The sequence below is a fragment of the Fusarium oxysporum genome, chromosome 4 (assembly GCF_000149955.1).
Source record: "Fusarium oxysporum f. sp. lycopersici 4287 chromosome 4, whole genome shotgun sequence".
NCBI lineage: Eukaryota > Fungi > Ascomycota > Sordariomycetes > Hypocreales > Nectriaceae > Fusarium > Fusarium oxysporum.
In genome coordinates this window covers 1208548-1234524 of record NC_030989.1, presented here as the reverse complement: position 1 = coordinate 1234524, position 25977 = coordinate 1208548, and the positions used below count along the sequence as shown (strand labels likewise).

Here is a 25977-nt window from a genome sequence, read left to right as displayed (position 1 = left end):
TCACAAGATACACCACAGAGACATCCGTTAATGATGTTTGTAATCTTGTAAATGAAAATTCCAGAGTCTCTAACAAAACTGACAATCCCACGATGGATGACATATCTTCCACCTCCAAAATCACAAATCATGATGATAGCTAGATAGGAACAAAGAAAAGGAGTAGACAAATCGTGAAAAAAATATATAATCTATGTACAAGAAAGGTAGACCGTTCATCGTTTTGCGTATCATGTTCATCATAATGGTTTTTTTTTCTTCTTCTTTTTTTTCTTTTCTCTGTTCAAACCAGTCATTGCCGTTTGGCTGGAATGATGTAAGCCAACTTTGGCTCCTCAACGGCAGCATTTTCGAAATTCGACCACATACAGAGCGATACGGGTGTTGCGGGAAGCTCAACAGGGCTTTGGTTCTCATCTACAATTGGAGCAAGCGGTGGGTAGGAGGGTGTGAACCCGGCCGTGGTTGGTGTAACAATGAACTTGTCATCAGGGCCACGAGCCAGGTGCAGGTGTAGTGTTGATGGCGCACTTCTTGTAGAGAAGTATCCCCATGATTCCCGGGCTAACGACATTTCAGGAGTATCTCGGTCTCCCTTCTTTCTGAACCATTTCATCCATACAAATATGCCTACTCCAACCAGACAGCAGACGCCAGCAACAGTGCCTGCAGTCACCGCTCCTGTTGGGCTTATACCGCTGCCCTTCTCCTCCTCTTCGTTATCATCTGGAGTGGTTGACTCCGTAGTAGAAGTCGTAGGATCAGCTGAGGCTGAGGGCGGTTGGAAAACCCTGTCAGGTACTTCTGATGTTTCGACTGATAGGATATCAGAAGTTGATGAGGATGTAGTTGTGGATGTTGGAGCAGAAGTTGTGGCTGATGTATATTCAGGGACCGGGAGCAAGAAGGCATAGCTTTCGTCCTGGTCTTTGTCGAGTACGCATTCCTTATCGTCTTTGCAACTATATCCAAATGGACAGCATCTCCTGGCCCCGTTCATGGCGCCACAGCGTTTTAGTTTCCGATCCAGTGCAAGTGTTTTGACCTCAGCTTCTGGGTTCGTTGATGGGTTCTGTCTCTCGATGTTGCAGGTTATGGGCAAAATAATCTCGCACTCTCCTTTCGAGTTCTTCGGACAGCATAAAGCGGTTGTATTTGCAGCAAGGACCTTGCAATCAGCCTGCGAGGAACAACAGAAATCTCCTGGAAGGTCGTTGCCACACCAATGATCTCCGGATATCGGACATGACCCATCTCGCCTTTGGTGTTGTGATGGGAAGTCCAAGAAGGACGGAGGAGCCTTTCGAGGGCTTTCAGGTTCTTCTTTGGCAAAGACTCTAACATGTGGTTCAACGACAGCTGGACTTGCTGGAGCCAGCAGAAAGGAAACCAGCACAAGGAAGATCCTGAGGAGATGTCCCTCGTGAGGCTGGAGAGTAAAAGCCATGGCACATCTACATGGAAGATGGGCGATATAACCGACAGGCTGGAGTTGAGATTCGCCAGAAGGAAAGAGAGCTGGTAGTAATGAGAGCGAAGCGCCTCATGTGCAGACGCCGTGCAGCAGTTCTTAATGATAAAGAAACGGGAGACGCAACTGAAAGACGCATACCAAGCTATTCCGGCAGTCCAGTCCCATTGTTAGTTCTTCCTTACATGAATCACAGACCAGAACCATCTCTATTTTTCGAGCTGTTGGTTCTGTTCTAAGAAACAACCAAGTCAGCCTCGAGAGCATGGGTCGCGGATCGCCTGGTGAAGCCAATCACGAAGGCATCCTAACCGCGGGCGCGACAAATAGCGTGGACTAGGCCCCAAGAATTGGTCGATGTGCCCCTGTAAGTTACTCTCCCCTGACGCAACCCAAACCCTCGGAAGCGAGGCCAGAAACGACTCTCTTTTATAGGGCGGTGGTTTCGAAACCTCAAGGATCGAAGAGACGCAGGTTCAAGGTCTGGCGCTTATACAAGTGGGGAGGATTCCCTGAGGGACGCGCTATTGGGAGTTGAGACAACCACTTGGCCGCGGATGGTGAACGACCAGCCGGCCAAAACGAAACGAAACAATTAAGTAAATCATTGTACCTGTAGGTGTGTCCTTCGCGGGAAGCCCAGGGTTCTGATAATGGGCTTGTGCTGTAGCTTATTTAAATCGATGTTGAGAGGAGGGAACTCGAAATAGCAGCTTCGGTATAGCAATTATCGGATTGGCTCTTGAGCCTGATCGTGACTTAAGTTCTCTTCTTTCAATTGATAACTGTCAATAGGATGCATCATATTGGGCATGGATAGCTCCAAGAAAGAAAACACAGTTCCCGTGGTTAAAAGTTGCAGCGACAGGGTTCAGCACCCGTTGATCCATGCCCTAAAATCCCAGCAACAGGTGGAGTTGTCGAAACAGAAAGGTCTTGTCTGTTGGATCTCGGGTGCAAACTCATATACAGAAGAGCAAACGTTGAGTATTAAAATAGGTGAAATATTTCGTATTTAGATTTATAACTATCCTGGCCACTTAGTAACTAGTGAGAGCCAAAACTGACATTTATATCACATCAAGCGCTACCTTCAAGCTTAAGATGCACGTGCCATGTCAATTAACAAAAACGCCCTTTGCTTTGTCGACTCCACGCGAGCTCGGTTTGTCGGAGAATCCTGATGCGATTATCGGGGGCTGCCGCTATATGCCGAGGTATACATAAGGTAGATGGCGAAGAGCACTGTATTATGCGACAGTTCGATCGTAGTCATTGACCTCTAAACAAAAACTCTAGTATAATTTACCGTCTCTCAACTCTGTCGCAATGTTCAGCCGACTTGCTCGATCTCCGGGGTAATTTGATACTCTCATGACTCTACTAACCATGCTAATTGCTCTACTATCCACAGCACCAGGCTCTTTAGCCGTCCTGGTCCTTTAAGCGCCGCAGTCTCTGGGAAGAAAACGTACAGTCTGGGCTCCATGCTATCCCAAGAAGCCAAAAGGAGGCAAAGGGAAGCCCAATCGGAAATGGGGATGCAAATCGAAAAGTCCGCCCACAAAACAACTATTCAACGTACAGAAACATCGCAGATTCGCATGGAACGCCAGGCCTTGGATGGTAAAAGTACAACCGAGTATCGTACCTTGTAAGTGAAGCTGCGCTTATGAGATTGAGGTCGCTGACATTTGGCCTTGGGGTGAAGTCCTAACATGTGGTTACGGTGAGTAGACGACCGCGCTTAATCGCTTGCTTAACGCTCATGGGTTTCTAGAGATAACTGCCAATGCAGCCAATGTGTTAACCAGGATACAAAGCAAAGGAATGTTGACACTTTCCAGGTGGGTGACTACTTCTGCGTCACATTGGGGGCCATGTAGCTATACTGACACACGACTTAGTTGAAAGAGGAGGATCTCAAAGTAGTTGATTTCAAAGAAACAGAGGACAAACTCCATGTTAACTGTAAGAGCCGATTTGGTTATGAGTGGCGCTATCGATAAATACTTACTGCGATAGGGTCTGACGGCCACGAGAGCCAGCATCCTCTGTCATACCTCTACTGCTGGTTCAAAGGAGCATACGCCAAAGAGTTTGGTAAGGATCAGTAAGCTCATCACCACTAAACTACTTGCAATATCGAGATCTCTAACAGTTTAGTATGATCCGATTGTGGGACTCATCCATTGGGACTCATCCTCCCTCAGTTCCTTACAACCAATTCTTTGTCGACCACGGTTGGGAAGCTATCGGTGAGCTTACGAAAAATATTGTAAGACATTTTGAATCCTATAACCATGGCGCAATAACTTACGCATCATAGCGTATTCACGGCTTCTGCTTCGTCACAGATGCACCAGTCTATCCCGAGTCCACGGAAGATCTCCTAAAGCGCCTGGGTCCGATCAGAAATACACATTATGGCGGCTTCTACGACTTTACACCAGATCTTGCTATGGCTGATACGGCGTACACAAACCTCGCTCTGCCAGCTCATACAGACACTACATATTTTACCGAGCCTGCAGGCTTACAAGCATTTCACTGTCTCTCACACGAGCCAGCTCCGGGTGAAGCGCTTGAAGAAGGGGAGTCCTTAGGCGGAGAGTCACTCCTTGTTGATGGCTTCAAAGCTGCTGTAACTCTAAGAAAGGAGAACCCTTGGGCTTTCAAAACTCTTGCCCAAGTCGAGCTGCCATGGCATGCAAGCGGTAACGTAGGAATATCTATTTCTCCAGACAAGGTGTATCCTGTCATTGAGCAGGAGCAAGGTGGTCATTTGAAGCGAATTCGTTGGAATAACGATGATCGTGGTGCTGTGAATCCCTACGAGGCTAAGAACTGGTACGCCGCGGCTCGAGCGTGGAATGAGATTTTGCGCCGCAAAGAGAATGAATATTGGTTCAAGTTGGAACCCGGAAAGATCGTCAGTAAGTGGAGAGATGCCTTGCTGAAATTACAATCACATATTGACCTTCTCTAGTCTTCAACAACTGGCGAGTTTTGCACGGCCGAAGTGCGTTCAAGGGCATTCGGCGAATCTGTGGCGCCTACAGTAGGTCTTCAATCAATGCTCTGAATTTTACGTATTGGCTGACCTTTCACTCAACAGTCCCCTATGATGACTTTGTGTCTTGCTACCGGGTGACAAACACACCAGGAGGTCGGGTCGATGGACGCAGCTACAACAACAGACCGAGGGTCATAGGTCATACTCGGAGCAAGAACTACAAAGACGTTACTAAAGCTCCTGAACAAGAAGCGCCTGTCATACAGGAAAGTTGAAGAAGCCGGTAAACAAGGAAGCGATTCGATTTTAGCTGGATGGCTGTTGAAATAGTTGGCCCCTTATCAGTAAGACTCATAAATCAGAGCTCTAGTAACATGCACTTCCCGGCTGTAGCAGGTTGCGTGTCAGTTGTTCAATGTTAGGCAGATGGAGGGTTCTTTTTACCCGCGATCGAGGCCAGCCTGAATGCAGAGAGAAGGTTATGTCAAATTTGGCACAGCTGCTAATGGCGGGGAACGCTTTAACCCCGCGAAATCCACTCGGCCACTTGATAGTTCAACCCGGCGAGTTATGGAAAATTGATCGGAGCTGAATGGACAGTAACGGGGCCGAAAGTGAACATCCGGGCCCTGATAGAAATAGCAGGCACACTAGAGGCATTTCTCCATGAAGCTGTTACAGCGTATCACAAAACATCAAGTCTTACAACGGCTAATCTGTGAATGACGCTTGTTCATAGGTGCGCCAGACGGTGGAGACGGCTTTGTGCCTTGCTAACCTCCAGACCTTAAAGGTAATACAGTGCGTTGGGTCCACCGAAGGGACAAGGGCTGTGAGAGATTCTTGGTCTGATGTGTTTGGTTCGTCGATAAATGTCGCAAAATGAGGATAGATATTCAATTGGGAGAAGAGCCGAGGATGCTTGGTATTGGACAAAAGTTACAGGACTATATAAAGTATGACGGTGCCCTACAAATATTGATTTGGGTGCGTAACCTTGTTGACCTGAAGCTTACCACTCAACGCCAGAGGTTCACTCGTAACAACATCAATATTGTCTGAGTTCAACCTGATTCGCAATCATGGATCCTAAAACTGGTGCATTTCACCATGATAACATGGCGGTGCCAGACACTTCCAGAGTTCTTCCACTATTCTCTCTCAAAGGCCGCACAGCTATTGTCTCTGGCGCTGGTGCAGGTATTGGTCTAGCCATTGCTCAAGGGCTGGCAGAGGCTGGCGCCAATGTGGCTATCTGGTACAACAGCAACAAGCAAGCACTGAAAGAAGCTGAGAAGATAGAAAAGGACTACGGTGTCAAGTGTAAGCCAACTTATCCCTTTTCATTAGCATCGTGACTTATGAAGTGCCAGGCCGAGCATACCAAGTCAATGTTATCTCACCCGAAGCAGTTGACAAGGCCATCAACGACATTATCTCCGATTTCAGTGGTCGTCTTGATGTGTTTGTGGCCAATTCCGGTATTGCCTGGGAAGACGGGCCCTTCATCGACGGGCCTACTGAGAGAGCTCGCCGTGTTATGGAGGTCAACGTTGACGGTGTCATGTGGTGCGCCAAGAGTGCAGGAGCACATTTCCGAAGACAGAAGAAAGAGGGCACAACGTTGGATGGAAAGAAATTGACAAATTTTGTGGCGGGCAGCTTCATTGCTACAGCATCTATGAGTGGAAGCATCGTCAACATCCCTCAATTGCAGGCAGTATACAACGCTTCGAAGGCAGCTGTAATCCACTTCTGTAAGTGTTATATCATTTGCAGAACTAAGCTTTTACGACTAACTGTAGGCTTTTAGGTAAATCTCTGGCTGTGGAATGGACAGGCTTTGCTCGTGTCAACACTGTATCACCTGGATATATCAAGACCGAGATCACAGATTTCATCAGCGAGGACGTCAAGAACATTTTCAAGGAAAAGACAGTTGCTGGGTGAGTCTGGACTGACATCGAAATTTCACTTGCTGTTGACTAACACCATATCTAGACGTCAAGGCGAAACTGGAGAGCTCAAGGGAGCTTATCTGTACCTGGCTAGTGATGCCTCATCCTTTACAACTGGTCATGACCTGGTCGTTGATGGTGGTTACTGTGTTCCTTAAAGATGGCTCCAAAATGTTCGCAGTTGAGCATTCATACCATGTCATGTTTGGGTAACAAAACTAGCTGCCTACCTATGCATTGGCACAAGGGAGTTTGGAGAACAGATATCAAAGGTATTACATTGAATATGAATACATATGTCAACGTCGTTTCGGCAGCTGCCCTAAGACTTGGCTGAGGTCAGATAATGTGCTCAAAGTTAGCATCTTGGGCCAGAAGCGCCAAGATGGCTTTATCAGGAAATGACCGTTCCAAGCAAACGAACTATTCAGCAGCCACGAGGAGCAAAGACATGTTGGTGAGCTGTAATAATGAACTGCAGATGGGCGTAACACGGGCTAGGAATGTGAAGATTCGTGTCCTCGTCAATGATCGTCAGATTTCGGATTCCTCTGCCTCAGGGGTTTTAGTGGACTACACTCATAGGCTACATAGGTAGGTTCGTGAATAACATCGATATGAGCGCAAATGCGCAGAATGTTACGAAGTGAGCAATAATATTGCACCATTCACCGCTCTCTTCGTTAAAACCGTTATCCCACTTGGATCGTTGATAAGATTCTAGGCCCAGCCAAATATCCGATTTTAGCAGCAAGTTTCAGGGCAGTCGGTCGGTACCTTAGCTTTCCCTTCCCCGTAGGACAAATTAACGTTGCGCAGTAGCGCAAAGAGAGAATGAAAAGTTCAGCTGTATCTTTTTCCATTGGTAAACGAATGATGACCACGCGAGCGAGAATCCTACCTTTAATTACTGCTATCTTCTAATTGGGCCGAGGTCAGCACCTGTCATTGGAATAAACGTGAGGAGCTGTAAGATTCAGAAGAGCGGCCCAGACGATCAAGTACTGTGCCCGCATTCACTCGTATATCTCCACCTGCCAACGCTGGATCAGTACTTAAGCTCCCTCCCGGGGTACCCAAGCCCGGTGGCCCCTTCCTTTAGAATCGCTCAACCGTCATCTCCCAACTGGCAGTGGCTGCTGAGTTCTTACCTCCCAACTTGACCTCCCGCTCTTTCTAGTCAGCCCTACCTATATCCAGTAACCGTCTTCTTTCAAACCCGGCCACGGCATTCCCTCAGAAACTTCCCTTGCGCATCGCCGTCTGCCTTTTTACATAGTCGCATTGCATTGTTTCTTTGTGCAAGCTTCTATAAGTATCACTCATTCATCGATCATAACTCTCAACGCCTTCACCGCCGCCAGCTCTCTCCTCCTCTCGCCTCGTCGCCCCCTAGCCGCCCACCATGGACTCTGAAGGCGAGGCCAACACTGCGCCCTCTACTGAGGAGCGACGCAACGTCCAGGTCGACAATGCCATTCGCGCCATTCAGGAGAAGAAGCCGGTACCCGAGATCGATTTTACTATTCACACCATGGAGGATAACACCCAGGTCAGCACCTTGGAGCGTGTGTGCAAAGGTTCGTGACATCCCCTCCAGTTGTCGCCGCCTCAACCCCGCCATCATCATCGACAACAATGTTGTCGCAGATTTGTCCACAGTATTCCTAGCTACCGCTCAGGCTGGTATCATGGTACCTTCGACATTACAGCTATGGTCTTTCTCATAAGCTTCTCTTACTTTGACTGACTCGAATCTATCGCATTTTCACAGATGTCCAAGCGCCTGCCATGTACAAGCCTACCGACGAGCAATTCTTCGAGGATGACACCCATTCCAAGCCCAACCTTCAGTTTCTTAAGCAGCATTTCTATCGCGAGGGCCGTCTTACCGAAGAGCAGGCTCTTTGGATTATCAGGAAGGGTACCGAGCTTCTGCGCGCCGAGCCCAACCTTCTGGAGATGGACGCTCCCATCACTGTCTGTGGTGACGTTCATGGACAGTACTACGATCTGATGAAGCTGTTCGAAGTCGGAGGTGACCCCGCTGAGACCCGATACCTCTTCCTCGGTGACTATGTCGACCGAGGCTACTTCAGCATAGAGTGTGTCCTCTACCTCTGGTGTCTCAAGATCCATTACCCCAAGACCCTCTGGCTGTTGCGAGGAAACCATGAATGTCGCCACTTGACTGACTACTTCACCTTCAAGCTCGAGTGCAAGCACAAATACTCAGAGACTATCTACGAGGCCTGCATGGAATCATTCTGCGCCCTTCCCCTTGCTGCTGTTATGAACAAGCAATTTCTTTGTATTCATGGTGGACTGAGCCCAGAGTTGCACACACTCGACGACTTGAAGAGCGTTAGTTGATCCGCTTCCTGGCCACAAACCTGTGACTAACCTTTACTAGATTGATCGTTTCCGCGAGCCTCCTACTCAGGGCCTTATGTGCGACATCCTCTGGGCTGATCCTCTCGAAGACTTTGGCCAGGAGAAGACAAGCGACTATTTCCTACACAACCATGTCCGAGGATGCTCATACTTTTTCTCCTATCCAGCCGCCTGCGCCTTCTTGGAAAAGAATAACCTTCTTTCAATCATTCGTGCTCACGAGGCCCAAGATGCCGGCTACCGCATGTACCGCAAGACCAGAACCACCGGCTTTCCAAGTGTTATGACCATTTTCTCCGCCCCTAATTACCTCGATGTGTACAACAACAAGGCTGCGGTACTCAAGTATGAGAACAACGTGATGAACATTCGACAGTTCAATTGCACTCCTCATCCTTATTGGCTCCCCAACTTCATGGACGTTTTCACCTGGTCTCTTCCTTTCGTGGGGGAGAAGATCACCGATATGCTCATCGCCATTCTCAGCACCTGTTCAGAGGAGGAACTTAAAGAAGAGACACCCTCTTCAACCTCGCCTGGCCCCGCCTCGCCAGCTTTGTCCAATGACCCTGAGTCGATTGAGGTTCGACGTAGAGCCATCAAGAACAAGATTCTCGCCATCGGACGGCTGTCTCGTGTATTCCAGGTGCTTCGCGAGGAGTCCGAGAAGGTCACAGAACTCAAGACTGTGTCTGGTGGAAGATTGCCCGCGGGAACTCTTATGCTTGGTGCCGAAGGCCTCAAGAACGCAATCAACGGATTCGAGGATGCTCGAAAGGTCGATTTACAGAACGAGAGGCTGCCACCCACTCACGAGGAAGTTGTCAAGCACCAGGAGGAGGAGCGAAACACCGCGCTTCAGAAGGCAGCTGATGATGCCAACAATGACAAGAAATTGCAGCAGCTCTCCAGAAGGCTCAGCACGTAAGTCATTCAATATCATGGCATGAGTTAAGCCACTAACATCCGCCAGTGATCGCAAGAACCGAGCTCCAACGTCATGAACATAGTTTTTGCAGTAGCATATACGTTATTGTTATAAATACTGGTGAAGGACTTGGATGAACGACTAATTATCATTCTCCCACATATGAATGGCTGGAGAAGGCTGCCAGATTTTCCTCTTCATCGTGACTGCTGACGCTCTGGTCATTACACTAGCAACGAAAAGTCAGGTTGTCGTTACTGGTCCTACGCTCTGAACTTGGGCAAGAAACAAAAGCAGGATAGATGACGACGTCGTTACTTCGGGTGCCAAGTAGAATATGCAAATAGCATTGAGCACATTGTCTATAAGGGGATGTGCTGCCCAGAGTTTCAAGTTGGCGATGCACCTTAATGAATACATGAATGCTTTTAAATAGTCAATTGTGATTTGTGTCTGAAGATGGCAGCTTCAATAAGCTCTTTTGATAAACCTTGGTGTAAAACGCTGCAACCCTTCTTTGGATACTGGCGGTAGACTGTTACAGCCACAGTATATCTTGCTGACATCTTAGGGAGCACCTCTTCGCCCAACTCATAATACCTTTTGGGCAAGCTCCAAAAGATCAAAGAAAGCTTCGCGCTCCAGATCTGTTTTGGAAAGTCCAAGTCCAAGGACCAGTATTCGTCGGTCATCAGGCGATCTGAGACAAATTTGGCTGGCAATTTGTGCTGCGTAAAGCTGACCTAGAGTTTCACGCTCCTCACCCCCTCCACCAAATAGCGTTGTTGGTATGAGATGTGTTGATGGAAGAAGGCCTTTGTTTGAGCTGGGCAGATTCATCTCAACAACTCCAGATGATGACCCTGTCAAGGGTACTTGTATCTGTTACGATGTCAGCTGTAGTAGAGCTTGAAGACTAGGACCTAGTACTCAATTACCCATTGTGAAAGTCGGCCTTCTTGGGAGATAGTGATGAGGATCTTGTCAGCGAAACTGGTGGATGTAATCTCTGTAGCTATTCCATTCACGAGACCTGAAACCTCTCTAGATCTCGAAGGGAAAGAGTCTTGTCTAACATCAACAGTCGCCATCTTTGAAGAAGTATTATGCTTTAGTAGAGTTGAGCTGTAGCTTTGAATCCCATTCGAGCTGTTAAGTTCAGGCGTTGCCGCTGAGCTAGGCGGCCCCACCACCCCGCACTATACCAAAAGCAGGTCCAGGTTCTGGCGGTAATTCACGGCAGAACGACTTTTGATCCCAAAATTTCATGAAATTCATCGTCGCATCTGCGGCTTGGGTTGATCCTCCAACGTATTAACATTTCATGCCATTTTCGCAAAATTTATTGTCAATTCGTTAGACAATAATTCAAAATGGCCAAATACGTTCCTCGTCAACGCAAGCACAAGGTCCTCGCCCGTGAACGAGCCAAGGAGAATGCTCAGCATGAAGTCCAGGACAACCCAAACCAGGAGATTCTCCTGCCGACGGCCAAGGCTGATCGTGAGGCCAAAAAGGCACAGATGAAGGCAGAGCTTCGCCAAGAAGGCGCGAAAATGAGCGGAAAGAAGGCCAAGCGATTAGAAAAATACATTGAAGGCAAGCTGCGCAAGGACGAGTCCCGCGAGCTGATGGCCAAACTTGCTGAGCAACAAATCGACACAACCTTGTTCTCGAGCAGCCGAGTCCTTGGTCAGGGCCGCGAGACCAAGAAGGAGGCATTGAGGCGGGCTATGAGAGAGGAGAAAGCTGGTTTGGAGGGTGGTGAGGAGGAGAGAAACGAGATTCTTCTTGAGAAGAGAAAAGAACTAAACGCGGATGAAGAGATCTCGAGCGATGAGAGTGAAGAATCTGAGCCCGACGAACAAAAGTCATCCAAGCCCACACCAACTCCCGCGCCCGCGCCCACACCCACACCTACACCCAAAGAGTCAGATCAACCGAAAACAGAAATCTCTGCGCCAACAATTGGTTCGGGTCTGAAGAGACCGCTCGAGGTCGACGACGAAGGACGACCGGTGATCAAAAAGCGACAGAAGCGAGGCGGAGTCAAATCAAAATTCTCCCTGGCGCCAATCGAAACGCCACTTGAGCCCGAGTCTGAAGAAGCCGACAGTGTTGCAAGTGATAGCGATAGCGATGAGTGGAATGGTTTCAGCGACGACTCGGCTGAAAAGGATGATATCGCAGAGGATGACAGCGAAAGCGAGGAGGAAGATGATGAAGAATCCAGTGAGGGATCCGAAGAGTCTGATGAGGACATGGAAGACGCAGACGAGAACAAAGCACAGAGGTCATCGTCTTTCAAGGCATGGGCACACCAACAGCGAAACGAAGCTCTAGGTTATCAATCCATCGAGGGAACAACAGCAAATCTTGAAATCCCCAAGCCAGAAAATTTTGTTCCCCGAGCCCCTGAGCAAGATCCTTTACCGATGGAACTACAACCAACGCAGAATATCAATCGAAAGGTTTACAGCGTAACGGTTACGAGAATACCAGAAGTCCAGGAGGCTAGGTTAAAACTTCCTGTGGTATCAGAGGAACAAAGGATAATGGAAGCGATTCATAACCATGACATTGTCGTTGTTTGCGGTTCCACAGGTTCTGGAAAGACTACTCAAATTCCTCAGTTCTTGTATGAATCTGGTTATGGTTCCCCCGACTCGCCAACGCCTGGTATGATTGGTATCACTCAGCCCCGTCGAGTCGCTGCTGTCAGTATGTCGAAGCGAGTTGGTGAGGAACTTGGTGATAAGTCTGAGGTGGTGGCCTACCAGATCCGTTTCGAGGGCACAGTTGATCCTAAGACGGCTATCAAGTTCATGACTGATGGTGTTTTGCTACGAGAAGTTGCGCAGGATATTACACTGAAGAAGTATTCGGCCATTGTCATCGACGAAGCTCATGAGAGAAGCGTCAACACGGATATCCTGATTGGTATGCTCAGCCGAGTCATCAAGCTCCGAGCAGAACTAGCAGCAGAGGATCCTACAGTCAAGCCTTTGAAACTCATCATCATGTCTGCTACATTGCGGATAGAGGATCTCACCATGAATCCGACGCTTTTTGCCACTCCACCGCCAGTATTGGAGGTCGAGGGCCGACAACATCCTGTCACCATTCATTTCTCCCGAAGAACTCAGCATGATTACGTGGAAGAGGCCTTCCGAAAGATTAGCAGAGGCCATAAGAAGTTACCACCTGGTGATATCCTTGTGTTCTTGACTGGCCGCAACGAGATTCTAGAGCTCAGCAAGAAGCTAAAGGCTACATTTGGCGGTCCAAAGACTGCGGATGGACCCAAAGTACAAATTTCTGCTAGCGAGGCTCCTATTGAGGTCGAAGATATTGAGTTTGGAGACGTGGATGACCGTAATGGCGATGATTTTGATGAGATACCCACAGATGACGAAGATGAGGACGATGAGGATGAGTTCCAGATCGAAGAGGACCAGGAGGTTGCACCATTAAAGATGCGAGTCTTACCTCTTTACTCCTTGCTTCCAACACGCGAGCAGATGCGAGTCTTTGAGCCAGCACCTGAGGGCACACGAAACATCATCTTGGCAACCAACGTTGCGGAAACCAGTTTGACTATTCCTGGTATTCGATATGTCTTTGACTGTGGCCGATCAAAAGAGAGACAGTATGATCGTCTAAGTGGAGTTCAGAGCTACGATATTGGATGGATCAGCAAAGCCAGCGCAAATCAGCGATCTGGTCGTGCTGGCCGTACCGGTCCTGGCCATTGTTACAGACTCTACTCCTCTGCAGTATATGAGAGAGATTTCCCACCTTTCACAGATCCTGAGTTGTTGCGAATGCCTATTGAGGGTGTCGTGCTACAGCTCAAGGCGATGAACCTGCAGCATGTTGTCAACTTCCCCTTCCCTACACCACCTGATCGACGAGCGCTTGCTAAGTCTGAGAAGCTGTTGACATATCTCTCTGCTATCTCCTCGACAGGACAAGTTACGCAGATTGGTCAAACCATGTCTGTGTTCCCTCTGTCTCCTAGGTTTGCGCGCATATTGCTGGTTGGCCATCTTCATGACTGTATCCACTACACAATTGCTCTTGTTGCTGGTTTATCAGCCGCCGAAATTTTCATTCCTGAGAACCAAGCGATTCCGGCGCTCGCAGCAAAGGATGAAACCGCTATCCGTACAACATCAGACGTCATTGCAGAAGATCGTCAAGCCAATGTGCGAAAGATGTTTAACGAGGTTCACCGGAACTTCTGTTACCTAGACGATAAATCCGATGCTATCAAGCTTCTGCAAGTCGTGGGTGAGTTTGCTCATGAGCCTACAGAGGAATGGTGTGAGAGCCATTTTGTCAGATACAAGGTGCTTAAGGAAATCCAACAGCTGCGACGACAAATCACAGAGCTGTTGAGGACAAATGTTTCGGCTTTCACCAACCTGAAATACCAGGATAAGCTGGATCCTCCATCCCCTAAACAAGTCGCTGCTCTGAAGCAAATGGTCGCGGCCGGCTTCGTGGATCAGGTTGCTATTCGAGCAGATCTTACACCCAACCCTCCTGAGCAATTCCGCAAGCCTCGCCGGTCCATCGATGTTCCATATATCCCCTTGATTCCTATCCACGCTGGCAAGGAGGTTGAAAGCGACCGTGCAGTGTACATCCATCCCACCTCACCTCTTGCCCACATCAGTATTCAGGAATGCCCCGAGTACATCGTTTACTCTTATCTCCAGCGAGCTGCGCAATCAGTTGATGCGGAGAAGCGTCCCAAGACAAGAATGCATGCCCTTACAGACGTAACTGGCGGGCAACTAGCAGGGTTGGCCAAGGGAACACCCCTTATCACCTACGGCAAGCCGATTAAGGAGCTCAAGCCCACAACGGGCACGGATGGAGCTGCAGTTCGAGAGTGCTTTGTGGTTCCATATTTGAGAGCCGAGAGCACCGGTGGTCAAGGATGGCCTCTCCCTGCGAAGAAGGTGAAGCAGAGAAAGGTTCCTGGCAAGGGATGGGTTGTGGAGTAGAGGTTGCAGATACGGGAGATGTTTTCGATAATTTAGTCTTAAAAGTTGACATAGACAAGATACCTCGTGGTTTATACAAAATAAGATTTCATGTATATTTACGTTCTGAGTCTCGGCAGTAAATGGTGTTGTGTGATTGGGTGATCTCGACGTCATTATGCAAGCATGATGCTATAAGATGAGAACTTCAAAGAACACGGCTTCAGTTGAGATCATAAGACTTCAAAGCGTGCGTTTTAGAGTCATTTTCTCATGCGATTTTGGACAAGTTAACCATAAATATGTCTGAAACATCCAATGCCCTCTTCCCAGGCGTGGCTTTGGTCACTGGCGCCGCATCGGGTATGGTCCACTGCTCCAAATAACTAATATTCGGTTCTTCATCTAATGATACAAGGTATTGGACGTCAAGTCGCTATATCATTTGCCATAGAAGGGTGTCGGAGGCTCGCCCTGTTTGACAAAGACAGCACAGGTCTGAACGATACCAAGGCGACCATCAAAACTACGAGCGGAGATGCAAATCCAGATGTGTTCATCAGACACGTTGATAACCTTGACACATATGAAGTTTCCAGAAACATGGAACTTGTTATCAAGCATTTCGGGCGTATTGACTATGCCGTCAACTGTGCTGGTATGTCTATACACTGTTTTGCTTTGACTTCTACTCACAATGGCATTGGAAAGGAATATATGGTCCGACAAAGCAGAGTCATGAAGTCACCCCTGAAGAGTTCGATCATGTTATAAATACCAACTTTCGTGGTCTGTGGCTGTTTGCACGAGAAGAGCTAAAATATATGACCAGTCAAGATGTTGGAGTTACTCATGATGGACGGCCTGGGTTTAGAGGTTCTATTGTCAATGTTGGAAGCAACCTCGGCCTCGTGGGGAAATCAAAAACTCGTGAGAATATATTGTACCTTGAACAGGCTTATATGCGGGCTGACAGTTGGGACAGCGGTATATAGCGCCTCAAAGGCAGCTATCATTAGTTTGACGAGAAGTGATGCTATCGATGTAAGTCCAACTGATGGGTTGACCCTACCTTCTTATTTAACACATACAGTATGCCAAAGATCAGATTCGTGTTAACTGCGTCTGCCCTGGAGTTATTGAGTAAGTTATCTCTTGGTGTCCCTGTACGCATACTGACCTCGCAGAACTCCCATGACGGCTAATGTTCCGGAAGATGACCCGGCCGTACAGACTGCCGTCATGAAAAGAAAAGGGACTCCGCAGGAAGTAGCAGATGCTGTTTTGTTCTTATCAAGTCCCAAGGCTTCTTTCATTCAGGGTGCTGCATTGTCAGTTGATGGGGGCTATACTATTAGTTAGGGACGTTAAAACAGATGATAAGAGCACAATAATGAACTGTATTGGGGTATCAAACTACTCTATAAAAACTAAAAACAACACTTTTCCCCAGATTAACGCCACGCCCTTGCTGGTAATAACTCAAGACGCAGCTGGTGTGCTAGTAGAGTTGACCATTTTGCTCTTCTTACGCCTAGGCTTGGGAGCAGTCGCTGATTTGGGTGTTCTCTCCTTGCTCTCCTTCTTATCATCAACCTTTGTATTGATCGTCGGCGTATTAATACTCCTAATGGGGCCATCCGTCTTTGCAATTTGTGGTGGTTTGCGGCCTGTTGTTGTGAGGTGGAACTCTCCTGGGCGACCTGTGATAGGGTTCTCGTCGATGTATTCACCGCCGTACTTCATGTGAATCATGAAAGACTCTTCTGCTAGTCTTTCCAGTGACTTCTCGTCATCTTTCTGCGCGGCTGCTGTAGGGGCAGCTGGAGCTTTGCTAGCTTCATCTGATACAGGCATTGGGGTCGCCGCTGCAGAGGTATGGATCCTTGGCTTTGTTGATGTCTTGGCTGATGGGAGCTGGTAAAAGTTACCCATAGAGGGACCCCATTTTCTAACTGATTCAGCAGTTGTCACAGCATTGGTAACTTGCGAAGATATAGTCAACTACAATGATGAGGTTAGAACCGTTCGCGAAACAACTGCTGCAAAGAACATACAATTCTTGCTGAAAGAATGGCACTGAGAGTGGGTGCCATGTAGATATTCTCCCCCACCACGAAGTATGTGGCGTGAACAGTAATCTCATCGTCGTCATACGCTGACTTTCGTCTCGTTTGCTTGCGAATGACCCATACACCTGTACCAGCGCCAGGGCCAGTTTCAGCAGGCTCTTCGACAACCCTGAATTCAAGGCCTGACATGGTGTTAAGATGTGTCTCGAAGGCTTCGCGTGTCTGAATGACTGGATACATCGATGGTACATTCATGGCTTGGTTATATACAACAGCGTTGTTCGACGTGCGCTCGAAGAAGGGCGATTCTGCGAAGTAAAAGAGGATGGTGTTATTGTGCAGGCCGCCCATTTGTTGAATCGCCATAGGAGAGCGCCATTGGATCTCGTCGAGGGGAGGATCGTTTGGATTCGACATTGTGAAGAATCGGGGTTATCTTGTTAGTATTATTGGGGCAGCTTCCTTCGTTGTATTTGTTGCTATGAATGGTAATATTTCCTTGGAGTTTAGTTAAAGGTTCAAGAAACGTATTGAAGCTCCAGCTCTGTTTGACGTGGGGTTCCGCTTCTAGCGCGTTACAAGGCGGCCGTGTTCCGCCTCAGCGGCTCATCCAGTAAGAGGCGCCGCGCATCAATTTCAACCTCCAATCTTCGATCTCACAACCCTCATAGTTCATCACGACGAAAAGAAACCCCTCCATATATCGACACCAGAAAGAGATCTAATCTTGACAAGACCACCAGCACCCAAAAACACGCCATGGATCTGCTTTCAAGTATCCGCAAGACTGGTTCCAGAGGAGGCGTCAACTTTAGCTGGGATGAAGTCGCAAGCTCTTCACATCGCGAAAACTATCTCGGCCACAGTCTCAAGGCACCTGTTGGACGCTGGCAAAAAGGTCGCGATCTCAACTGGTACGCTAAAGCCGAAGACGACTCTGGAGAACCCAATGAAGATGGCGAGACCGAGGAGGAGCGTCGAGAGAGAGAACGAAAGGAGGAATTGCGCAAAATCAAGGAGGCTGAGGAGGACGCTATCGCAAAAGCCCTGGGTTTGCCACCCCCTGTACGAAACTCTTCTGGTGCGAATGCAGTAGAGGTTGATCCCAGTAAACGAAAGGTTGGTTCGGAAAGCGGCCCTCCTGAGGAAGCTGGGAACGAAAAGAGGGAGAGCTCAAGACGTCATGACGACACCGAGAGACGAGAACGACGAAGGCATCGAAGTCACGATCGGGGTCATGATCGCGAGCGCCGCCATCGACGACACAGGAGGAGCCGAAGTCGAGACCGTGATGGAGGCAGGGAACGAGATGAGGATGGACCAAGGCACAGACACAGAGATAGGGATGGTGATAGGGAAAGTAGCCATGGCCATAGGCGTCACCGTGAGGCTCATCAAAGAGGAGGTCCTAAGGAAGACGAACGACGACACAGGGATAGGAGCAGGGAGCGCCGCCGATCGAGATCGAGAGATAGACGCAGACGTAGTGCCAGTCCTAGGCCTCATCGTCGAGACTAAAGTCACAGCTTCTGGCCTTGAACTCATTAGTCGAATATAAGATACCCCTCCCAGAGACATCAAGGGAAAGCGTCAAGTCACCATTTGTATCCATCTTGCGTCCAAATCAATGAGTCAATTCTTTGCGCTTCCCATATAGAAGGAAGTTTGCATACTTTTAAAGCTCTCTACCTGACCTAACGCCATACCAAACCACTGTTGTTACACCCATACTATTACACGATTAGGACTGGCTAAGGGGTTGGCCGTCCTTAGCCTTCTGAGCACCGTACTTCTCCAATCGGATAGACTGGATAGCAATGAAGCCAGTGCTGTCCATGGGAGAAAAGGTGTCAAGGCTGTCCATTGAAGCATCCTCCTGGGAGTAGAGGCTGCTGGTCTCGCTGGATCGTCCAAGGACGTAAACATTGCCCTTGTACGCACGGAGGCGGACCTGACCGTTGACACCCTTTTGAGCAGAAACGATTGCCTCATCGAGCCACTCACGCTCAGGGGAGAAGTACATGCCATTGTAAAGGCACTGGGACCACTCGATAGTCACAAATTGATCTCGAAGCTTGCGGACCTTTGAGTCGAGGACAAGACCCTCGAGATCGACGTGAGCAAGGCGGGCGATGGTGAGACCAGGGGTGTCGTAGCATCCTCGGCTCTTGAGCCCAATCCATCGGTTCTCGACACTGTTTAACTGTAAGCATAGTGTTGTGCTACAAATCAATGGTGAAAGTGGACGTACATGTCAATTCGGCCGACGCCGTGGTCGTGACCAATCTTGTTGAGCAGCTTGAACAGCTCTACCGAGTCGGTAGCCTCTTGGTCAGGGGTAGCAACCTTGACAGGGAGACCCTTCTCGAAGTACACGGTGAAGTCGAGAGGCTTGTCAGGAGCCTCAAGGGGATCGACAGTCTGGGTCCAAAGGTCCTTAGGAGGAGTGTGATCGGGGTCTTCGAGAATACCAGCCTCGTACGAGCAATGAACGAGGTTCTCGTCCTGGCTCCAAGGAGCCTTGGGGGTCGATGAAACAGGGATGTTGTTCTCGGCGGCGAACTTGAGGAGATCCTGTCGACCCTGGAACTTCTCACAGAATTCGGGGAGTCGCCAGGGGGCGATGACTTTAATGGAAGGGTTGCAAGCCTTGAAGGCGAGCTCGAAACGAACTTGACTAAGGGGCTCTGTCAGTGATCTATGAATTAGAATTTTTTCGTAATGGAAAGTGTCATACTCGTTCTGCGGCATGTTAGCAGGTGGTTCTCAAAGTCTGACGGTTTTACTTACGCCTTTGCCTGTGCAGCCGTGGCTCAAAAGATTGCAGTTGTACTTCTCAGCAACGCGGACCTGGGCGCGAGCGATGACAGGTCGGGCCAGAGCAGTTCCAAGGAGGTATCGGTCCTCATAGATGGCATTGCACTGGATTGCTCGGAAAACGATCTGCTCGACGAACTCCTTCTGAAGGTTCTCGATGATCATGCGCTCCGCGCCGAGAGCGAGGGCCTTCTTTTCGACAGCATCGAAGTCCTCGACCTGACCAACATCGGCGAGGAAGCACTAAAGAATGTCAGATTGAACCTGAAGAAGCAGCTGGAGGAGTTTCACATACCACAACCTCATAGCCCTCTAGAATGAGCCATTTTAAGATAGTCGAGGTATCGAGACCTTGGCTAAATGTTAGCAATAAATCTCACATTTAATCACTCCAGGTGCAGTTTGGAGAAAGAGTCAGAAGTGTATACCTCCAGAATAGGCACTGCAATCAAAAGTTAGCGGATGTTTTTTATATTAGCAGCCTATCATCAACGGCATATAAACTTACAGACAAACACGGCCTTTTGACATTGTGGAGTCGTTTTGTTGTGAGGTGTGCCGTTATTTGGCCAAGATGAAGAGAAATGGTGATGTTGAGCAGCAGGCTTCGGTGTGTGCAAGTGTTTGAGTTTGAGCAAATGGTCAAAGGGAAATAACATATATTATATACTATGAATTTGACTCACTTCGAGATACTGTTCTCCCGTACAAAAAGCAAAATCTTAACTCGGGCATGCACCCAGCCGTGCCTATCACAAAAACAATGATTCACTTACAAGACTTCGGCCTCCGACTCCGGACTCGACGAACTATCTACAAAAACGACCCCAGAATTTACCAAGATAGAATTCAGTTACAGGCTTGGCAATTCCTTGATAGGGAGCGAGTCATAGCTATTTGTTGGGGGGGAAGAAATCACTATCAAGGGTCCCATTTTGAGCTGCGAATTCGGCAGGCTAAGGTGATCGTTGACTCAATATCAAAAATTTCGATGGATGGATCTAAGCACGGCCCTGGCTACCTGGTCTAAGTTGACGGGATCCATGACGGGTAGCAGCGGTGATCCTTTTTTCGACAAGGCCCACGACAGCTTATGTTGGTTGGAAAATGCCTAGAAATGTATGTAACTCTAATGCACCTAGTCTCTCGAGTCTCAGTAATGACGGGAGTTTTATCAATCTGGACGATGCATCCTGCAAATAGCGTTGCACAAAGCTTTCAGTTTCAGTCAAATGCACTCTCGAGAGACCGACGATTCTTCAAGATCTCCTCCAGCAGCAACATTTCCAGTCCATTAAAGAAAAATGTTACTTAATGAAGCCTCAGATCCTCCATCTTAAAGTAATCGGACTTTTGTACAAACGGGAGTACGAGGTCCAGTAATCTACCACAGAAATTAGTGGTGATGATAATTAGAGCTGAACTTAGCGGCGAGGCTGCCCCAGATCACTATATCTTCCCAGCGCGACGGCATGTGGTGTGAGTCGATATCCATCTTGATTGGCCAGAGACAGTGGACAACGTCACTTTCAGGGACCACCTCTAACAGCCTCGGGGTCTTTATTGTACCACGGGTTTGAGATCATATGAACGATGAAACCGTCTTCATACATCATCTAGACTTCTGATTTCTCAACGCCATCCCCTTTTGCCACACTGTTTGCTTCCTATTGTGATTCTGTCACATCCCCCTATGTGCTTGGGGTTTGATAAAACTTAATACCGTTTGCCACCTCTCACCGTCGTACGTAGTCGCTGTCTGCCTTGCTTATACTCCAAGACCACTTCCTTAAACTCGTTCACAGAAAGTATCATTACTAACGAACAACAGATTAGAGGTGCCTCTTTCTCTTTTCTGGACATATATCTTTCAAAACCTTACCCTCCCGTCGACACAAGAATGCGCGTATAAACCATCACAATCCTACCACGATGGACTATTCAAGACTACGAGCCGCCGCTCTCCGCGATGGCGAAGACGAGGAAGCCGTTACCGTCGATACTCGAGCTCTTATCGACAAAGTTCTTGCGCGATACTCGGGCGAATGGACAACATTACGAGAACTAATTCAGAACGCTGCGGATGCCCAGGCAAAGACGGTCAGCGTCAAATGGGAAACTCTCCCATCAACACAGGTGCCACTACCGAATACCACGAGCCGATCCGAGATACTGAAACACACCTTGTCAAACCATACACTTCGCCGATTAGTCGTGCAGAACGATGGACAACCCTTCACAAAGACAGACTGGGGAAGACTGAAGCGTATTGCCGAGGGCAACCCCGACGAAACAAAGATCGGTGCCTTCGGTGTCGGTTTCTACAGTGTTTTCGCTGATTGCGAAGAGCCGTTCGTCAGCTCCGGCAATGAGGCCATGGCGTTCTACTGGAAGGGAAATGCACTTTTCACAAAGAAGTCTCAAATTCCAGCAGATCAAGCTACCCATCATACAACCTTCGTCCTCGACTACAGAAATACAACTACACCCCTCCCGAACTTGTTGTCTGTTAGCCAGTTCCTTGCGACGAGTTTGACTTTTGTTGCGCTCGAGCACATTGAGTTCTGGATTGATGACTACCAGATTCTGTCTCTGAAGAAAAAGTCATCTCCGAGTGTTGAACTTCCTCTTCCTCGCGACCTCGAGGCGAGGACAAAGGATGGCCTAATGAAGGTTACTAGCGTTGACCGCACAAGCACACAGATCGATGCGTCTTACATGGCCGCCATAGGATGGAAACCACAAGCTACGACATCCACCACAAAGAATGAGTCCTACGGTGCCCCTGAAACTCCTTCCTTAAGATCCTTCTTTGCCCGTCTTACGTCAAGTGCGTCACAGGCAGGCATTAGGACAAAAGCACAGCACGAGGAGAATGCTGCGCAAGTGACGATTTCCGAAGATGTGACTAAGCTTTCATCCTCCACAATCTTCCTTCGGGCGACTTCTGCAAGTATTCGTACAAGCGTAGCCTCGTCCTTTGCTTCCGAACTCGAAAGAGCGACAAAGAAACCCCCGCCAAAGACAACCAAAATCGCCATCCTAACTTCGTCCTATGATGAGACTCAAGCTTCGCAAGAGGCCGCAACATCGGGGGCGCTTGGCAAAGCTACAGATGTCTTTGCATCTGTGCTTCCCAATAAAAAGCCGGGCGGTCGCATCTTCATTGGCTTTCCCACCATGCAAACTACCGGAGCTGGACTCCATATTTCAGCACCGTCAGTGATTCCCACTGTGGAAAGAGAGGCTATCGACTTGAATGCTCGTTGGGTCAGGACATGGAACCTTGAAATTCTTCGTGCTGCTGGTATCATTACTCGACTTGCCTTTGCCAACGAGATGAGTGACCTGAGTAGCCGGATCAAACAGGTTATGGCCAAAGAGTCCAAATTCTCTCCCGCAGTCATCGCCAAGTTCATGCCAGAAGCTCTTCACATTCACAAGACCTTCACATTTGATGACTCAACTCCCAGCAGTCAAGTTGGTCAGATTATTGAGGAAGCTTTTTGGATGTGCTTTAAGAAGGCCTCAATCGAGACCTACTCAACACGAGGCGTGTTGCAAACAGTCGATGTGCGCATTGCTTCGGATGAGATGAGTAAATTCGTCAACAGCATCCCTGTTGTACCTGAGGAGATGAAGGGTGTCCCATTCGTGAAAAAGCTCATAGACTTCGGTCTTATTTCACACATCACAGTCACAGATGTGAAGAAGGAGCTGGAGACAAAGGCTATGAACAAAGTTCAATTGATGAACTTCATCAGTTGGGCAGGCAAGAAGAGCTTGAGTGGTGAGCTCGATCCTGGCAGTCGATCTGCTTTGCTTGAAGTAGCTGTTGGCACGATGAGTGATGATGGGGAACAAGGCGAAATAATTGCCCTCGGTAGCATCCGGAATCACCTCATTGCGAACAGAATTCCTGCCAACTTGCCCATTCCTCCTACCACAATCCCTCATGCGCTCACTGCCAACTCTCAGCAGGCTGAATTGCGTGCTTTAGGATGGGAGCCGCTAGAAATTCTCCCATGGTTGAGATTCCTTTTGGACACAAATTCTTCTAGATCCGAGGAACAGAACTTGACTCAATCATCCAAGTTTGCCATTCAGATTTTGACTGTTCTTTCGAAGAACTTTGAAAACTCGAGCCCGAACGCAAGAACCACCATCGTTTCTCTTCTTCAAGCAAACACAGTTGTACCTACGAAGCAGGGTATGAGAAAGCCCACTGAGTCCTTCTTCCCGATTGTCAAGCTTTTCGACGATCTTCCGGTCATTCAAGGTTGCGAGAAGATCAAGGAGAAATTTCTGGTCACCATTGGCGTCCGCAAAACAGTAGACCTCGAGACCATCTTTACCAGGCTGTTGAACGCCTCGAGTGAAGGTCATCAGAAATGGAGTCACATGGAACTTATCAAATATTTAGCATCTGTCCGCGAGGATATCCCGGGTGAAGACCTGAGCAAGCTAAAGCAGACACGCTTTTGCCCAGCCGAAGCTGGTCCAAAGGGAATGGAGTCCACCAAGGGAACAACAACGCTTTACAAGGTTTCGGAGCTATTCGAGCCTAAGGACTCTTTGCGTGCTTTGCGATTACCTATACTCCAGTGGCCAGGGCCTCCTGGTAGCTATCGACCTGGAAGCCCAGAAGCTCGGTTCATAAATTCTCTTGGGCTACGGCCTTATCCATCTGTTCCTGAACTCGTTGAGCTGATGTCTGGCAAGGATGAAAGTCTTCGCGTTTCGTCCCTGACATATTTCCTCGCCAACCACCAGATAAATGGGTATGGATCATTCCAGCTTGGTGGCAGTCCTAAGGCAATCATGCCTCTTCAGGGTAGTACCCGTCTTGTACCGCCTTCGCAGTGCTTTTACAATCCGCGAGCGTCTATCCTTGGGTTTAACATCTTGAGGAGAGATCTACACGACCATGCTATTGTAAGTTTGATCTAAAACTTGACAAAGACTCAGCTAACATCTATAGAAATTCGGTGTTGCACGAGATCCGCCAATGGTGGACTGTGTGAACCGCCTTTTAGCATCGCCTCCTCAAGATCATCAGAATGCTGTGGCACATTTCAGCTATTTCGCCTCTCGAATCACAGAACTAGGCGAGAATAACCTGGTCAAATTGCGTAACGCCTCGATAGTTCCTATCACAAGGACTACTCGATCGTCTGAGAAATCAACTTCTTCCATGACTCATGTCAGTCCTTCACGGGTGTACCTTGGGGCTTCGACTACATATGGAGACATCTTCGATTTTGTCGACTTTGGTCCTGAGGCGAATGCATTCTTGTTCCAATGTGGTGCCAAAAGTGAGCCCACCAAGTTGGAGGTTGCGCAAATGGCATGCAGTGAGCCAGCCCGTCTCCTCGGTGTTTTACAGAGTTCGGAGAAGTACCTGGATCTTCTTAAATCCTTAGCAGAAGCATCCTCAACACTCCACCGAGACAAAGAATTGTGGAGGAAAATGCGTACAGCGCCCTTCCTTCTTGCATACAAAGAACTCGCGCCCCCTAAGGGGAAGTCGGACGACCTAGAGGAAGAGGATGAACCTATTCGACAATACCAGCTTGCCTCTGCTGGCCAAATAGTGATCCTGGATGATATCATCAGCTACAGATTGTTCAAAGATCGCCTTATTTGTGCACCGGAAGAGGATGCGCTTGAAGAATTCTATCTAGCACTTGGTGCTCAGAAATTGAGCAGTGTTGTTCAGGAGGAGGTCAGAATTGGGCCCCATAGTGATAAACAAAAGGCTGCACTCAGTCTCCGCAAGCATGTTGTCGAGAGATCGAAAATCTTTCTCTTTGAATACACAAACTACCGACGCGATGCTATCAAGCATGACGTAAGATGGCTGGACAAGAACCTTACGGTCCACATTGTTCGCTCAGTGGCTTTGAGGAGGACTCTCAAGGGCCAGTATCAGACTCATACGGAGAAGCGATCAGCTGCGAGTGAAAAGACCAGCAACGGGTGGGTTCTTTATGTTTCTGATGAGTCGAAGCCCGACATGTACCAGATCGGTCAAGCCATCTGCCAGATGCTGCTAAACCGCCCGAATCAGCAGGCTTACCTATTCTTTGAGCCATTCCTAACGCTCGATCTTTACGGTTTGAGAAATCGCGGTTACAATGTCGATCGTATACTTCGGGCCAAGGCTGCCGAGGCCAGAATTGCCGAGGAAGAGAGACGAAAGGCACTGGAAGAGGAGCAGCGCCAGATCAAAGAGAGAGAAGAGCAATGGGGGGCCGAGGCAAAAGCGGCCGAGGCTGCACGCGAAGCTACCAGGATCCCAGAACCTCTTGGTCCCACGATGCCAGG

At 48.5% G+C, this 25977-nt stretch overlaps 11 protein-coding genes across 20 annotated transcripts in view; 7 read left to right on the top strand and 4 right to left on the bottom strand.

Moving 5' to 3' along the window:
* Window positions 1–23: 23 nt before the first annotated feature.
* Window positions 24–2497, bottom strand: FOXG_07817 (uncharacterized protein). Its single transcript, XM_018386457.1, has one exon. It carries the CDS (start codon window positions 1445–1447, stop codon window positions 293–295), a length of 1155 nt encoding a protein of 384 aa, XP_018243629.1. The 5' UTR covers window positions 1448–2497; the 3' UTR covers window positions 24–292.
* Window positions 2498–2800: 303 nt separating this feature from the next.
* FOXG_07816 (uncharacterized protein) lies at window positions 2801–4762 on the top strand (the record flags this gene model as incomplete). The annotated part of the gene is made up of 10 exons (XM_018386456.1): window positions 2801–2829; window positions 2886–3125; window positions 3183–3200; window positions 3252–3318; window positions 3379–3442; window positions 3497–3584; window positions 3638–3749; window positions 3801–4407; window positions 4461–4532; window positions 4590–4762. The coding sequence occupies 10 exons, from the start codon at window positions 2801–2803 to the stop codon at window positions 4760–4762; spliced, it is 1470 nt and encodes a 489-aa protein (XP_018243628.1).
* An 807-nt stretch (window positions 4763–5569) lies between these two features.
* FOXG_07815 (oxidoreductase) lies at window positions 5570–6603 on the top strand (the record flags this gene model as incomplete). Its single annotated transcript, XM_018386455.1, has 4 exons — window positions 5570–5810; window positions 5861–6244; window positions 6301–6433; window positions 6489–6603. 4 exons carry the CDS (start codon window positions 5570–5572, stop codon window positions 6601–6603), a joined length of 873 nt encoding a protein of 290 aa, XP_018243627.1.
* Window positions 6604–7376: 773 nt separating this feature from the next.
* Window positions 7377–10280, top strand: FOXG_07814 (serine/threonine-protein phosphatase 2B catalytic subunit). The gene is made up of 4 exons (XM_018386454.1): window positions 7377–8025; window positions 8220–8809; window positions 8859–9763; window positions 9813–10280. Exons 1-4 carry the CDS (start codon window positions 7851–7853, stop codon window positions 9841–9843), a joined length of 1701 nt encoding a protein of 566 aa, XP_018243626.1. The 5' UTR covers window positions 7377–7850; the 3' UTR covers window positions 9844–10280.
* FOXG_07813 (uncharacterized protein) lies at window positions 10072–10925 on the bottom strand. The gene is made up of 2 exons (XM_018386453.1): window positions 10706–10925; window positions 10072–10649 (listed from the first exon to the last, which is right to left on the bottom strand). Exons 1-2 carry the CDS (start codon window positions 10856–10858, stop codon window positions 10359–10361), a joined length of 444 nt encoding a protein of 147 aa, XP_018243625.1. The 5' UTR covers window positions 10859–10925; the 3' UTR covers window positions 10072–10358.
* A 120-nt stretch (window positions 10926–11045) lies between these two features.
* On the top strand, window positions 11046–14911 carry FOXG_07812 (uncharacterized protein). The gene has a single exon (XM_018386452.1). The coding sequence runs from the start codon at window positions 11141–11143 to the stop codon at window positions 14780–14782; it is 3642 nt and encodes a 1213-aa protein (XP_018243624.1). The 5' UTR covers window positions 11046–11140; the 3' UTR covers window positions 14783–14911.
* An 80-nt stretch (window positions 14912–14991) lies between these two features.
* Window positions 14992–16760, top strand: FOXG_07811 (3-oxoacyl-[acyl-carrier protein] reductase). Of its 9 annotated transcripts, XM_018386443.1 has the most exons (6): window positions 14992–15124; window positions 15180–15419; window positions 15473–15691; window positions 15747–15805; window positions 15855–15904; window positions 15949–16760. In XM_018386443.1, the coding sequence occupies exons 1-6, from the start codon at window positions 15064–15066 to the stop codon at window positions 16121–16123; spliced, it is 804 nt and encodes a 267-aa protein (XP_018243615.1). In that variant the 5' UTR covers window positions 14992–15063; the 3' UTR covers window positions 16124–16760. The 9 variants fall into 9 exon arrangements, with proteins under 9 accessions (XP_018243615.1, XP_018243616.1, XP_018243618.1 ...); XM_018386444.1 differs by having other exon boundaries at window positions 14995–15419; window positions 15949–16257; XM_018386446.1 differs by having other exon boundaries at window positions 14995–15124; window positions 15855–16222.
* Window positions 15902–17558, bottom strand: FOXG_07810 (uncharacterized protein). Its single transcript, XM_018386442.1, has 2 exons — window positions 16819–17558; window positions 15902–16765 (listed from the first exon to the last, which is right to left on the bottom strand). Exons 1-2 carry the CDS (start codon window positions 17248–17250, stop codon window positions 16244–16246), a joined length of 954 nt encoding a protein of 317 aa, XP_018243614.1. The 5' UTR covers window positions 17251–17558; the 3' UTR covers window positions 15902–16243.
* FOXG_07809 (uncharacterized protein) lies at window positions 17481–20052 on the top strand. Its single transcript, XM_018386441.1, has one exon. The coding sequence runs from the start codon at window positions 17593–17595 to the stop codon at window positions 18349–18351; it is 759 nt and encodes a 252-aa protein (XP_018243613.1). The 5' UTR covers window positions 17481–17592; the 3' UTR covers window positions 18352–20052.
* On the bottom strand, window positions 18232–20800 carry FOXG_07808 (argininosuccinate synthase). 2 transcript variants are annotated; one of them, XM_018386439.1, is made up of 7 exons: window positions 20159–20800; window positions 20079–20092; window positions 19946–20001; window positions 19624–19893; window positions 19571–19575; window positions 19085–19510; window positions 18232–19028 (listed from the first exon to the last, which is right to left on the bottom strand). In XM_018386439.1, the coding sequence occupies exons 1-7, from the start codon at window positions 20179–20181 to the stop codon at window positions 18575–18577; spliced, it is 1248 nt and encodes a 415-aa protein (XP_018243611.1). In that variant the 5' UTR covers window positions 20182–20800; the 3' UTR covers window positions 18232–18574. The 2 variants fall into 2 exon arrangements, with proteins under 2 accessions (XP_018243611.1, XP_018243612.1); XM_018386440.1 differs by lacking the exons at window positions 20079–20092; window positions 20159–20800 and having other exon boundaries at window positions 19946–20061.
* A 782-nt stretch (window positions 20801–21582) lies between these two features.
* FOXG_07807 (uncharacterized protein) overlaps window positions 21583–25977 on the top strand; it is a gene marked incomplete at both ends in the record, with an annotated part of 5383 nt that continues 988 nt past the window's right edge. Inside the window, 2 exons of the mRNA XM_018386438.1 lie at window positions 21583–24431; window positions 24730–25961. Coding sequence (XP_018243610.1) covers window positions 21583–24431; window positions 24730–25961 — 4081 coding nt within the window. The remainder of the gene's footprint in view (window positions 24432–24729; window positions 25962–25977) is intronic.

What these genes read in the sequence shown, in the direction of transcription:
- FOXG_07809 (XM_018386441.1), top strand. Translation starts at nt 17,593, where the DNA reads ATGGATCTGCTTTCAAGTATCCGCAAGACTGGTTCCAGAGGAGGCGTC.
- FOXG_07814 (XM_018386454.1), top strand. Translation starts at nt 7,851, where the DNA reads ATGGACTCTGAAGGCGAGGCCAACACTGCGCCCTCTACTGAGGAGCGA. An exon ending in CTTGGAGCGTGTGTGCAAAG is followed by an intron (nt 8,026 to 8,219) that starts GTTCGTGACATC and finishes GCATTTTCACAG; the next exon opens with ATGTCCAAGCGCCTGCCATG. An exon ending in CTCTCCAGAAGGCTCAGCAC is followed by an intron (nt 9,764 to 9,812) that starts GTAAGTCATTCA and finishes AACATCCGCCAG; the next exon opens with TGATCGCAAGAACCGAGCTC.
- FOXG_07812 (XM_018386452.1), top strand. Translation starts at nt 11,141, where the DNA reads ATGGCCAAATACGTTCCTCGTCAACGCAAGCACAAGGTCCTCGCCCGT.
- FOXG_07813 (XM_018386453.1), bottom strand. Translation starts at nt 10,858, where the DNA reads ATGGCGACTGTTGATGTTAGACAAGACTCTTTCCCTTCGAGATCTAGA. An exon ending in AAGGCCGACTTTCACAATGG is followed by an intron (nt 10,650 to 10,705) that starts GTAATTGAGTAC and finishes ACATCGTAACAG; the next exon opens with ATACAAGTACCCTTGACAGG.
- FOXG_07808 (XM_018386439.1), bottom strand. Translation starts at nt 20,181, where the DNA reads ATGTCAAAAGGCCGTGTTTGTCT. An exon ending in TAGAGGGCTATGAGGTTGTG is followed by an intron (nt 19,894 to 19,945) that starts GTATGTGAAACT and finishes GACATTCTTTAG; the next exon opens with TGCTTCCTCGCCGATGTTGG. An exon ending in GGCGTCGGCCGAATTGACAT is followed by an intron (nt 19,029 to 19,084) that starts GTACGTCCACTT and finishes ACAGTTAAACAG; the next exon opens with TGTCGAGAACCGATGGATTG.
- FOXG_07817 (XM_018386457.1), bottom strand. Translation starts at nt 1,447, where the DNA reads ATGGCTTTTACTCTCCAGCCTCACGAGGGACATCTCCTCAGGATCTTC.
- FOXG_07811 (XM_018386443.1), top strand. Translation starts at nt 15,064, where the DNA reads ATGTCTGAAACATCCAATGCCCTCTTCCCAGGCGTGGCTTTGGTCACT. An exon ending in CGTGGGGAAATCAAAAACTC is followed by an intron (nt 15,692 to 15,746) that starts GTGAGAATATAT and finishes CAGTTGGGACAG; the next exon opens with CGGTATATAGCGCCTCAAAG. An exon ending in CGAGAAGTGATGCTATCGAT is followed by an intron (nt 15,806 to 15,854) that starts GTAAGTCCAACT and finishes TAACACATACAG; the next exon opens with TATGCCAAAGATCAGATTCG.
- FOXG_07810 (XM_018386442.1), bottom strand. Translation starts at nt 17,250, where the DNA reads ATGTCGAATCCAAACGATCCTCCCCTCGACGAGATCCAATGGCGCTCT. An exon ending in CCATTCTTTCAGCAAGAATT is followed by an intron (nt 16,766 to 16,818) that starts GTATGTTCTTTG and finishes TCATCATTGTAG; the next exon opens with TTGACTATATCTTCGCAAGT.